Source organism: Thalassophryne amazonica, chromosome 5, assembly GCF_902500255.1.
Source record: "Thalassophryne amazonica chromosome 5, fThaAma1.1, whole genome shotgun sequence".
Taxonomy (NCBI): domain Eukaryota; kingdom Metazoa; phylum Chordata; class Actinopteri; order Batrachoidiformes; family Batrachoididae; genus Thalassophryne; species Thalassophryne amazonica.
The window spans coordinates 25,208,545-25,221,209 of NC_047107.1; the positions used below are offsets into that span (position 1 = coordinate 25,208,545).

A 12,665-nucleotide genomic window follows, 5' to 3' on the forward strand; every position below is an offset into this window, starting at 1 on the left:
GAACTGGATATCTAGAATTCAGTCACAGCACTAACACAGAAAACATCAGCAGCAGCACACTGTGTAAGGAACTTCTTAAACACAGCCAAATATCTTCCATCAGGCCTCAACAGCGTACGCAATAGGCAGGCAAAAATGTTTCCTAAACATCCAACACAAACAAGCTCACATTTATTTTTTTAACTACATGGATTGTTACAGGTGTTAAAACGACACGTGGGCCGTTGTTAATTATAAAGTTATGATTATCTGCTGTGGAGCCAACAGACTAAACGCCGTCTGCACACAGCAACGGTCACGTAGCACCAGGTTACAGGCTTCACACCGTTTGTTAATATATATCAGTGGAACTACAGGAAGCTAGCTGCACTGAAAACAGGTTAAAATGATTGAGGAAAAAGCTTTACACTTCAACACACTGTGCCATGAGATGTTGCCCATATTCAGTGCAGAGACAAATGAGTGGCTTATATCCAAAATATCCCTTCAGTGCAGTGAACAGATTAAAGTTGTAGTCCCTTTTGATTTTTTTTTTTTTTTAAGTCATGTCATTAAAAAAGATTTTCTTGATTATGACTGTTAAAAACAAAAAATCCTTAGTGTTCAAAATAAATGATTCACACTCATATTGTCAATATGATCAAAATTCACCTATGTGTAGGAAATATATATTATTTTGAATTATGACCTACATAGGTTGAAATGAAAGACACCATGACAACTTTATGTGGCGATATCGTCAATGACGGGGAGGGCGGGCAGTGATGGACACAATTAATAAACATAGGTCAACAAAGAAGAGAGATTCTGGACAACTTTCACAAACATTTTGGTAATATCTGTTAGACAGTAAGACAAAAAGAGTGACAGCTGCCACTTTAGCTACAGTAACAATGTTTTTTTTTTATCCTTGGTTTTCCAGTCGGACAGTGGAGAGACTCATGTTTTATCACACACACACACACACGCACACACAGGGAATTATGGCTTGACCATTATTTATTAATCCGATTGAGAATAATAAATCTTTGTGACAGTTAGATTACAGCAGGACCACTGAAAGTGGAAACGAACGTTACAGTCTCATAGAATAACCCATATGTATGTAGTAGTAGGAGCAGGGGCACTGCCATGGGCCCCATGAAAAGAAATCTTACTGGGCCAGCCCCCATATTATTTTGTCAGTATTATAGTTGTATTAGGGACCTCTCTGGGCCCCTGTCAATCATGGGCCCCAAGAATCCTTCTCCTTATTCTCTCCTTTTCTGCACCCCTGAGTAGTAGTAGTAGTAGTAGTAGTAGTAGTAGCAAGTCCCAAGGTTCTACCGCATGCAGCATGAACTTTGAACACTTCCTCCTTTACACTGTCGACAAGAACTCCTGGAGGAAAGTTACTGTATTTGCTATGTAATCCCACGAAAATAAATACTTCACCAGCAATAAATTTGAAATACACCATAGAAATAAATGGTACTTTATAATAAAAGTAGATTTCAACAGTAACTAAACTTTACTAAATTTGGGCGGGGGGAGGGGGGATGAAAAGGACTACACCTTTGAGGAACAATTCACCACAATGAACACATACACACAAAGTGAAAACGTGCACCTATGGTGGTGGTGGTGGTGGGGAGGAGACGAGGACTGAGGTGAATCTCTCCGTTACAGTATTCTGCGGAATGTACAGCCTTAGACACTGCATACTAAATGTTGTGGTGTTCAGAAACAAGATTTTACAGCAAATAGCCTAAAATTGGAACTTTCATAACAAATAGCATTTTAAATTTTCTGTAAAAGCCGTATGACATTTGTTATAAGCATACAGCTATCTTACTACAGTTGAAGTAGTGTGTAACAAGCGTGTAACACGTTAGTCCACAGATGGCGCAGACTTTGAAGTTAAGGTGGCAGTGTTAGCACGACTACCAGCACTTCCTCTGTGAAACAAAATGTGCTGTGAGTAAAACACACTCATGAAACTGACTCTTCAACTTCAAGTCTACTGACCATCCAAGCCGAGAGCGCAACTAAAACATTGCAAATCTGTACATTAAAAACATGAAATGCAAACATGGTGTTTCACAATGCATACCAAACATGACCAATCTTAACAACAGCGAAAATGACATTTAATTCACCGGCCATTCCAATGAGGTGCGCCTGAAGGGACGGAGAAACTAGGAGAGTGCTGTTCTTTGCATGAGGTGACACAGTGGTGTGTGGATAAGAACGGGTGGAGTGTGTCAGTGTGGCGTGCAGGGGACCAGATGTGCAGTGACAGTGACATCTGGTCCCATGATGCCTTGCATCCGGGCTCAGCTGAGATACCCACTTAGCCAAGGCTGGTGATATTGGCTTTTCCTCCAGGTGGTGCCACGATGCGTTGAGTGGTACGACGAGGAACATTGTCATCGATTTGGGCGCCTAGAACATTGACAGGTGTTCCATAAATAACTCAGTTTGATAGGGAAAAGGTTCTAAGCACGTCACGTTCATGCAGAACACAGAGGAAACATGTCTCTGCTCTGACTCACCAGAGAGGCTGAAGCCAGACTGATGAAGGTTGCGCACCGGCTGCTGAATGTACTGCTGCTGCTGCTTGACAGGGGAGGCCTTCCCAGAAGAGACCGTGGACATCACCTTTGGAGTCAGAGTCACCTCGCACACTGGCCCATCATACTGACCCCTGGGGACTCCACGTAACTCTGTCAGCTGAACACAAACCAATTATTCCAGGAGGCTGCAAACCATCAGCGCGCTACAATTAATGTTTCACTCGGCCGGAGAAGCGTTCCTGTTCAGACTAACCCGACTGCGAGCCTTTATCCTCTTGTACACGTTGTCTGGAAATGGTTTACGGCTGATGTAACGCCCGCAGCCCTCTGTGGTATGAAGGCTGCCATCTTCTAACACAATCTTGCCCTGACTGATCACCACTGATGGACCTCCACGTACTTCTGTGCCCTCAAAGATGTTATACTCCACAGCCTGGGAAAGGAAGGAACATAGGACAGGTGATTGTGGAGAACTACCTTAACAGAGAAGACATTCCACAGTTACAGGGATGTCCCAGTTCACCCTGATCTCAGTCACTTAATAGGGAGTGCTTGCCGATACAGAGGCCTGATGCCATATGTGTTTTTTTTTGTCAGCATTTCATTGCGTGGAATACAAGCACCTTAATCAGTTACTCAATCTGTTGTATATGTTTGTCACTTTCATAGGCCTGCTGTGCTTTAAGAGGGAAAAACCCACCTGTGATCCAAGCTGCTTTTTCATGTTTGTATTCATTATTTACACAACTAGTCAAAGGTTTGGACACTTTTCCCTGTTCAATAAAAAAAACAAAAAAAAAAACACCAAACAACAACAAAAACATTACTATTTTTTGTGACTGATGATAATAAGTGGACAATATTCTTAAAAATCATGTTTGTAATAGTGTTAGTACTAGTAAAGTAGTAATCATAGAAGCGGGGGCTGAGATTGTGCCGTGCATGCGCGAGAGGAGTTTGGGTTCTTCACTTCCGGTCTTTTGCTGTGCGGCGTTCACAGGTATTATAAATTCCAATTTCTGCTGAGAATCGACAATATCAAACATCACAAAATAAGGTTACAGGGTTTGATCAATTAATTTAAATATTTTACCGAGCCTTACATTTTGTAGCTGCCCCAATTATCACACACAAAGTCACGCTGCTCTCAAGATGAAAATGTGTTGGTGCCGCGCTATTATTGCTGTAAAGGTTTGAAAACAACCAGTTAGGTTGGACGGGGAATTATTCAGCTAAACTATATCTTATATAAAATATAGATCTTGCAGTCGATTATCAACAAGGCGAGTTTTAAAAGACAGTTGAAGTTAAGTTTATTCAGTCAGCTAAGGGAAGAAGATCACGCCACCTTTTCATTTATTTTTATTTTTTTAATGTGATTTCTGGTCAAAAAGCCGAGCTAATCTCCTAGTCCATTATTTTCTTGTCCAAAATGTGGTTCTAAATTTGTTGTCTGCACTTATACAGGGATACAGTTGCTATTTATTTTAATTTATTGAGATCTTATTGTTCTCTATTCAATTTGTACTTATTTTATTCATATTCCAGTGTAAATTGTGTATATATGGGAGCAATGTGGTCAAACTTTCTGCTCTGTGTCCCAAGTCTGGCTGCAGCATTTTGAACCAATTGAAGACCCCTAATTCTGGACTGTGGCAACCCAGAAAATAGAAAATAGCAATAATCCAAACTAGAAGAGACAAATGCATGAATCAGGATCCCAGTATCAGCCATAGACAGGATGGGATGAATCTTTGCTACATTTTGCAGATGGAAGAACGCAGTCCTCGTATTATCTCTAATGTGGAGGTCAAGGGACAACACAGGATCAAAAATGGAGATATTTTGGCTACTAAAGTCTGACAAGAAGCAGAGTAGCATGCAATGCAAGTTGTGCTGAAACCTTGTTGAAGCTTCCTGAATAATTTCCTGTATATTTGTATTGCCAATTGTGTCTGTAGCATGGTCTAAGCAGAGGGTCACCCCTTTGAGTCTGGTCTGCTTAAGGTTTCTTCCTCAAATCATCATAGGGAGTTTTTCCTTACCACTGTCGCCTGTGTGCTCGCTCTTGCGGTTGGTAAGGTTAGACCTTACTTGTGTTTAGTGCCTTGAGGCAGCTTTGTTGTGATTTGGTGCAATATAAATGAAATAAAATAAAAATTAAGCTTCTGAATTAAGATTTTACTTTATTATATAACAGGCATATATCTATACAAATGTATATTGTTCCACAATGCATTTGTCATGTTTGACCTCTGATGTCTTCACATCTCATTATGAGTAAAAATTAATGTTTAACCTTGAGAGAAAGTAATTTGATTTCTATTGTGACATATCTCGACAGACTGGTATAAAAAAAAATATTGTGGTAAGAGTTTTGTTTTTCCATTATTGTCCAGCCCTACATCTAGGATTCTGTAGCCCTGAACTACCACTGATGCAGTGTCTCCAAAGTCCACCATCAGTTTCATAGTTTAATGCTCCATCAGTTTCAAAGATCATCAACTTTCTACACCAAAGGTGCCGTTGGTGGTACTCCAGTAACCTGCTCACACACACCAGTCACATTCACAGTTAGAATCAGTGCAGGACAGCTGCAGTCAGTCCTGACAGCTTACTGGTACATGGACTGATTGCAGTTACACTGTGCTTTTCCATCTGACGCAGATGGCTCACATTCATGCACGCAGACTGACGTCAGTGTGCCAACATGCACACTGGGAGCAATTTGGTGTTAACAACCTTAATGCTGCAGGGCTCTTTAGTAATTTTCTTGTCTAATTGGGTAATCACATCCTCTGGTCACAGACCTGCTGCTCTAACCATTAGGCAACCACCTTCCCCAACCCCCCCCAGATTTTATCTTGCCAGTCAGAAGATCAAACCAACAACCCTCCTGCCACCACCTTGGATTTTTAACTTTTTAGGCTAGTACTTTCCCAAAATACATTTATCCAGGTCTCTCAGATACTGAACACCTCTCTTCAACCTTTTGGGTGAACATCTTTCAGAAGAGCAGATGAACTTTTACTGAGCCAATTTTAAAATAATGTCATTCTTAGTCTTAATGTCTTACTGTTTTTAGCCAGCAGCTAGTAGGAGCCAGTGGATTCAACTTATCAGCTGCACTACTGAGTGTCAGTCAGCACCATCTCACAGTGTCTTAGAGAAAGGTTAAATATTTTTAAAGGCTCCATATTCAAATTTTCAAAGCTTATTCTGGCTTTCAGGGAGTGAGTACGATATTAAAGTTAGACCCGAGGATATCTAAAACCTGTAAATGGACTGAGGACAGATAAGAAAAGCAGAGCAGAGGTCTCACCAGGTTGTGATTCTTGGCGGAGATAATCTTGGTGATATCTGGGTCCCACAGCACCAGGTCAGCATCAGAGCCCACAGAAATGCGGCCTTTACGAGGATAAAGGTTAAAGATTTTGGCAGCATTTGTGCTGGTCACTGCTACAAACTGGTTCTCATCCATTTTTCCAGTCACCTTGTGGCACACGGTAAGACAACACTTGATGAACGTGCACGAAGCAGTGTACATTTACTTGAGTGTGTCTGATGCATTTTCTCTCTCACCACACATTTGTCCCAGATGAGGGACATCCTCTCCTCAGTGCCATTGGTGCCCTCCGGGATTTGAGTGAAGTTATCTTTGCCGGCCGCCCGTTGAGAAGTCTGGAAAGTGCAATGAGCACTACCGGTCACCTGCAAGTCCCCACTACAGGGAAAGCAGGACAAAACAAATGATTTAACAGATTATCGTCAAAGTTATTGGCTGTGATTAGAATAAACTATAATTTATCAACTCATTATCTTGTATAGAAACTCATACTACCAATACAGAAGCCTACTAAAATATTTAGCTATAGTTATTTGGGAGATTTTATATATTCATTAATTTAGTAAATACACTAAAATATGTATTACATATTTTTATTATGGAATTTCAGCTAGATTTGAGTTTATTTATTTATTTATTTTAGCTTATTTTCAGCCACTTTTCAGAGTGACACTGAGCCGAGGAACCACTGATCAGATGGTGGGATTGATCGAACCATAACAGCGGGCAGAGCCAGACAGAACACGAGAAGAGCAAGACACCACAGCCAGTGTGACAAAGCAGACTCACTCAATCTGAAATTTCTCACTTTTGGATATACACAAACACCCAGTTTGAACAGCTTAGTTCTGCAAATTTGTCTGAGGTGAGAATAATTTAACATTTTAATTTGTAAATGGTTCAATCTATTTTTTACCAAATAAAGCTAGTTTTTATTGTTACTTTTGAGACTACAAAAAACCTCAACTTTAACTTAGATTTTATTATACTGTTTCGTGTTTCTTTATATTTTAAGAAATATATATTTTTTACTTTTCAGTGCAGACAACCTAAATACAGAGGCACATCAAAAATTTCCAGTGATGATCTTAACACCAAAACCTGAAGTCCAAAGAGAAGAAGAGAAATCTCTGCTCTTCAAAATGGGAGAAAAGTGTCTTCAAAAACTCCAGAGGTCGAAGCTGCAGAGGAGACTTTCATCTGGTTAGATGTCCTGAGGGTCCAGCTCACCTATCGTCTCTGAAAACCAACACTTGCTGCTACACTTCTAAATACAGTGAGGAAAATAAGTATTTGAAAACCCTGCAATTTTGCAAGTTCTCCCACATAGAAATCATGGAGGGGTCTGAAATTTTCATCTTAGGTGCATGTCCATTGTGAGAGACATAATCTAAAAAAAAAAAATCTGGAAATCACAATGTATGATTTTTTTAATAATTTATTTGTATGTTAGTGCTGCAAATAAATATTTGAACACCTGTGAAAATCAATGTTAATATTTGGTACAGTCGCCTTTGTTTGCAATTACAGCGGTCAAATGCTTCCTGTAGTTTTTCACCAGGTTTTCACACACTGCAGCAGGGACTTTGGTCCACTCCTCCACACAGATCTTCTCTAGATCTTTCAGGTTTGGAGTTTCAGCTCCCTCCAAAGATTTTCTATTGAGTTCAGGTCTGGAGACTGGCCAGGCCACTCCAGGACCTTGAAATGCTTCTTACGGAGCCCCTCCTTAGTTGCCCTGGCTGTGTGTTTGGGGTCATTGCCATGCTGGAAAACCCAGCCATGACCCATCTTCAATGCTCTTACTGAGGGAAGGAGGTTGTTTGCCAAAATCTCGCAATACATGACCCCATCCATCCTCCCTTCAATACAGTGCAGTCGTCCTGTCCCCTTTGCAGAAGAGCACCCCCAGAGTATGATGTTTCCACCCCCATGGTTCATGGTTGGGATGGCTTTCTTGGGGTTGTTCTCATCCTCTAAACATGGTAAGTGGAGCTGATTCCAAAAAGCTCTATTCTGGTCTCATCTGAACACATGACCTTCTCCCATGCCTCCTCTGGATCATCCAGATGGTCACTGGTGAACTTCAAATGGGCCTGGACATGTGCTGGCTTCAGCAGGGAGACCTTGCTGCCCTGCAGGATTTTAAACCATGACAGCATCATGTGTTACTAATGTAATCTTTGTGACTGTGGTCCCAGCTCCCTTCAGGTCATTGACCAGGTCCTCCTGTGTAGTTCTGAGCTTTCTCAGAATCATCCTTACCCCACAAAGTGAGATCTTGCATGGAATCCCAGACCGAGGGAGACTGACAGTCATCATGTGTTTCTTCCACTTTCTAATAAATAATCATAACAGTTGTTGTCTTCTACCAAGCTGCTTGCCTGTTGTCCTGTAGTCCATCCCAGCCTTGTGCAGGTCTACAGTTTTGTCCCTGGTGTCCTTAGACAGCTCTTTGGTCTTGGCTATGGTGGACAGGTTGGAGTGTGATTGATTGAGTGTGTGAACAGGTGTCTTTCATACAGGTAACAAGTTCAAACAGGTGCAATTAATACAGGTAAAGAGTGCAGAATAAGAGGGCTTCTTAAAGAAAAATTAACAGGTCTGTGTGAGACAGAATTCTTGCTTGTTGGTAGGTGTTCAAATACTTATTTGCAGCAGTAACATACAAATACATTATTAAAAAAATCATACATTGTGATTTCCGGATTTTTTTTTTTTTTTTTAGATTATGTCTCTCACAGTGGACATGCACCTAAGATGAAAATTTCAGACCCCTCCATGATTTCTAAGTGGGAGAACTTGCAAAACCGTGGGTTGTTCAAATACTTATTTTCCTCACTGTAAAACAAAGCCTCTTTAAAGAGCAACTACTTTATTATTTTAAAAAGCTGTTTCATTTTGTATGCCAATATTAAATGAATCAATCATTAAACATGTCCATGAAGTCAAAGCTCAGTCAAAAAGAAATTAAAAAAATTTAAACTTAAAAATGTACACATTAATTTTCATGCCATTTGTCTAAAAATAAATGTCCAAGGTTATTTATAATGTCAATCAAGAAATCATCACATCTGAAACAACAGTTATGGTTTTAATTTACAGATGAAGAAAGATTTCTAAAGAATCTTTTTTTAATTTTTTTTTTTACTATTTTAATTACAAGTGTTCTAATGTAAGAAACATTTTTTTATTTTTAACAGTAATCAGAAATTAATCTTGATGTAAAAAACATTTGCAAGGATTTTCTTTAGAAAACTGCTGTGTATAAATTAGCAGTTCTGTGACACATCGTCTCCCATGTTTTCGCGTGATACATCATTTTGATTGGACAGCATAAAACTATGTCACAGTGCACAGCTGCGAAAGTTGAATTGGGTTGAACTGTGACTGCGCCGGCCTGACGACAGGCAGCAATGCGCACTCCTGTCAGCTTGGCTTTTGATGCGAAGGGTCAAAAACATGAAGCGTCTCATTGAAAATAATGGTTTTAAGAGCAATCCACAACACGTTTAACTCCCTGAACGCGTGCAGTGTGAAAGGCCCTTTAGGCACAAGGGCAGTGGGCTCCAAAGAGGGGGGTGGGAACCACTGCCATCACCCAATGCTAGTGTGGGATATTTTTTGTTCTCATCTCTCACTAACATGTCTGATGTTCCAGCCATCATCATGCACTGGTACACAGCACCTACCATGATAACAGAGAGTTGAGATAATCAGGTGTAGTGGGATCAGGACTAAGGGGTGGAGAAGTCACATAGGCTGCTGCCTTGGCCCAGTTCTTGCTCCAGTAATGAGTACCATCTGTACCCAGGCTGGCAGATATAGGCTCTCCATAAACCACAGCACCTAAAGGAGAAGTCAGCAGTTCAGTTGGGTTTATGACTGAACAGTATTGTAAACAAGAGTACTCTGACAGCACAATATCCCCCGCTGGCAAATGTTGCTTTGGTACACGCGCTTGCTACAATCTGATAACATATGCTTTGTCAACACACATCAGCTATTTGCTGATGTGTGTTATCTAGCAAAAACTGAAAAATTTTAGTGAAGAATTTCTTTCATAAGTCAAGAGAGAAACATTTCTTGCTAATGAATCACAACTCATGAACCTGGAGGTGTCATGGTTTTTTAATCAAGGGTCATAAGTCCGCCGAAATGCGTATTATCAACGTCAGATGAAATTCCATCTGGAAGTGTGAGAGAAGTTGATTTCAGAATGCAGGCATGCAAGCGTGAAACTGATGGAGTTTAGCTTTGTTAATCACAGTCCATAACTCTGGTAAAGTGAACCCAACTCAAATGATATTAAAATATGCGACTTACTAACCTATAACAATAAACTACACCAAATTTCCTCCTAAAAATGTGAGAGGAGGTGATTTCAGAATACAGGTACCCACTCATGAAACTAAGAGTATAGATTTGTTCATCAAGGGCCATAACTCTGGTAAAAATGGGCCCCAACTCCAACGATATTATAATGTGCATATTACCAACCTATAACAAGGACTTGTACCAAGTTCCACATAATCCCTCCTAAAAGTGTGACTGACTGGCACACAGAAATTATCACAACATAATCCCCCTTCGGGCCTTTGGTGGATAAAAACAAACCAAAAAAACTGGCTGGAATTTTTTCCCCCCGTGATATATATTGTGATGTGACAAAAAACAAAAACAAAAAAAAAAAACAGTAATTTTCAGATAATTTGAAAAGCTCTATCTTGAAAGGATGACTCATTCTGGAATGATTCAGGTGACTTCATAGAAGAGTAACCCGAACATTAAAATTATGAACTAAAAATAAAGTTGAAAACTATATAAAGGAACTCAACAAATAACCTGTTTTTTGTCAACAGCATGCTTTCTGCACCTAAATTAATACCAAACAACTGACACTGATTTTTTTTTCAGCTCTGTTGAAAATGTAAGACACTCTGACACAATGTCAAATACAACACAAATTAAATATACGGTTCTTCTGTTGTGACATTTCACAATCAAAGTCCTAAATAGGTCACGTTTACAGGAACCTCTGTTCCTACTATTTAATCCTGGTGGGCACAGAGAAGCTTTGAAGTCAAGTTTGTCACAACTTGCTGTTAACTTGATATACAACATTTACATGTTAAGAAAAACAGACACACACACCTCACTGAATATAAGAGTCCTTAAATTGGAATAAATTAGTTAGGCTTTCCTTTCGGCTTCTCCCTTTTTCACTTGGGGTCGCCACTGAAGAGCTGATATGGATCTGCATGTTGATATAGCAAAAATTACATCAAGGTTTCTCACTTTGTCAGTGTGTTTTATGACACAAGAGCCTAGGCTAAGCGTTAGCTGGTCAAATTGATGCCGATGTCTCACTGGACCGAGAACCATCATTCAGTCTTGCCAGGGTTTAAAAGTAGGAAATTGCTAGACATCCAGCAAAGCAATCTTCTAAGGATTTTATGTGGATGAGATCACCAGCAGTTATCGGCATGTATAACTGAGTATCATCAGTACAGCAATCAAAGGTAATCCCAAAATACCACCCAAGGGGTGCTATATAAAGGGAGAAAAGTAGGGGGCTTAAGACAGACCCCTGTGGAACCCCAAATTTCATGTCACGAAGGCTAGAAGTAGTGTTATTGTACAAAACACAGTGAGAACGACTGGTCAGGTATGACGTCAACCATGCAAGGGCATTCCCAGTAATCCTAAAATGATTCTCCAGCCTATCGAGTAGAATATGGTGATCCACAGTATCAAACGCAGCACTAAGATCTAGCAGCACCAGAACCGTAGTGGTGTCTGACTCCACTGCAAGCAGAAGATGATTCACTACTTTAGTGACAGCTGTCTCTGTGGAATGATATTTTCTAAAAGCAGACTGCAATGGCACAAAAACATTATTCTCAGTAAGGTGGTCCACAAGCTGCTGTGAAACCACCTTTTCCAGAATTTTAGAGCAAAATGATAGATTTGATATCGGCCTATAGTTTTTCAGTACACTCGGGCCAAGATTAGATTTCTTAAGTAATGGTTTAATCACTGCAGATTTGAAACATTTAGGAACAGATCCAGAGGTTAATGAGAGATTAATAATTTCCACCACAGTCAGCCCAAGAGTGGGCCACAGGTCCTTAAACAGTTTTGTTGGCATAGGATCAAATAAGCAGGTTGTGCTTTTTGTAGACGTTACATGAGTTTCGTCAGCAGGCCTAGTGAGATACTATCAAATTTTGTAAATCTAGGTAATATCTCAGTAATGGCACCCACCTCAATAGCAGGGTGCAGTGGCTGGGTTAAGGCATGCTGGGATATGTTTAACCTAATGTCATCTATTTTCTTCTTGAAGTAATCCAACAAATCTTGTGCTGTAAAAGGAGAGCGACTTATAGGTGGTTGTCCATGAATAAGTGTTGCCACCGTGTTGAACTAGAACTGTGAGTTATGCATGTTTTTGTTGATCAGATCAGAGTAATAGGTCGCTTTGTAGCCAGTAGTCAATCAATCAATCAATTTTATTTATATAGCACCAAATCACAACAAACAGCCGCCCCAAGGCGCCTCAAATTGCAAGGCAAGGCCATACAATAATTACGTAAAAACCCCAATGGTCAAAACGACCCACTGTGAGCAAGCACTTGGCGACAGTGGGAAGGAAAAACTCCCTTTTAACAGGAAGAAACCTCCAGCAGAACCAGGCTCAGGGAGGGGCAGTCTTCTGCTGGGACTGGTTGGGGCTGAGGGAGAGAACCAGGAAAAAGACATGC

At 40.3% G+C, this 12,665-nt stretch overlaps 1 protein-coding gene across 1 annotated transcript in view; it reads right to left on the bottom strand.

The window, feature by feature from the left end:
- Positions 1 to 2,072: 2,072 nt before the first annotated feature.
- dpysl2a (dihydropyrimidinase like 2a) overlaps positions 2,073 to 12,665 on the bottom strand; it is a 57,627-nt gene continuing 47,034 nt past the window's right edge. Inside the window, exons 9-14 of the mRNA XM_034169821.1 lie at positions 9,594 to 9,750; positions 6,138 to 6,279; positions 5,878 to 6,048; positions 2,809 to 2,988; positions 2,535 to 2,712; positions 2,073 to 2,424 (exon numbers count right to left, since the gene is read on the bottom strand). Coding sequence (XP_034025712.1) covers positions 2,333 to 2,424; positions 2,535 to 2,712; positions 2,809 to 2,988; positions 5,878 to 6,048; positions 6,138 to 6,279; positions 9,594 to 9,750 — 920 coding nt within the window. The 3' untranslated portion in view covers positions 2,073 to 2,332. The remainder of the gene's footprint in view (positions 2,425 to 2,534; positions 2,713 to 2,808; positions 2,989 to 5,877; positions 6,049 to 6,137; positions 6,280 to 9,593; positions 9,751 to 12,665) is intronic.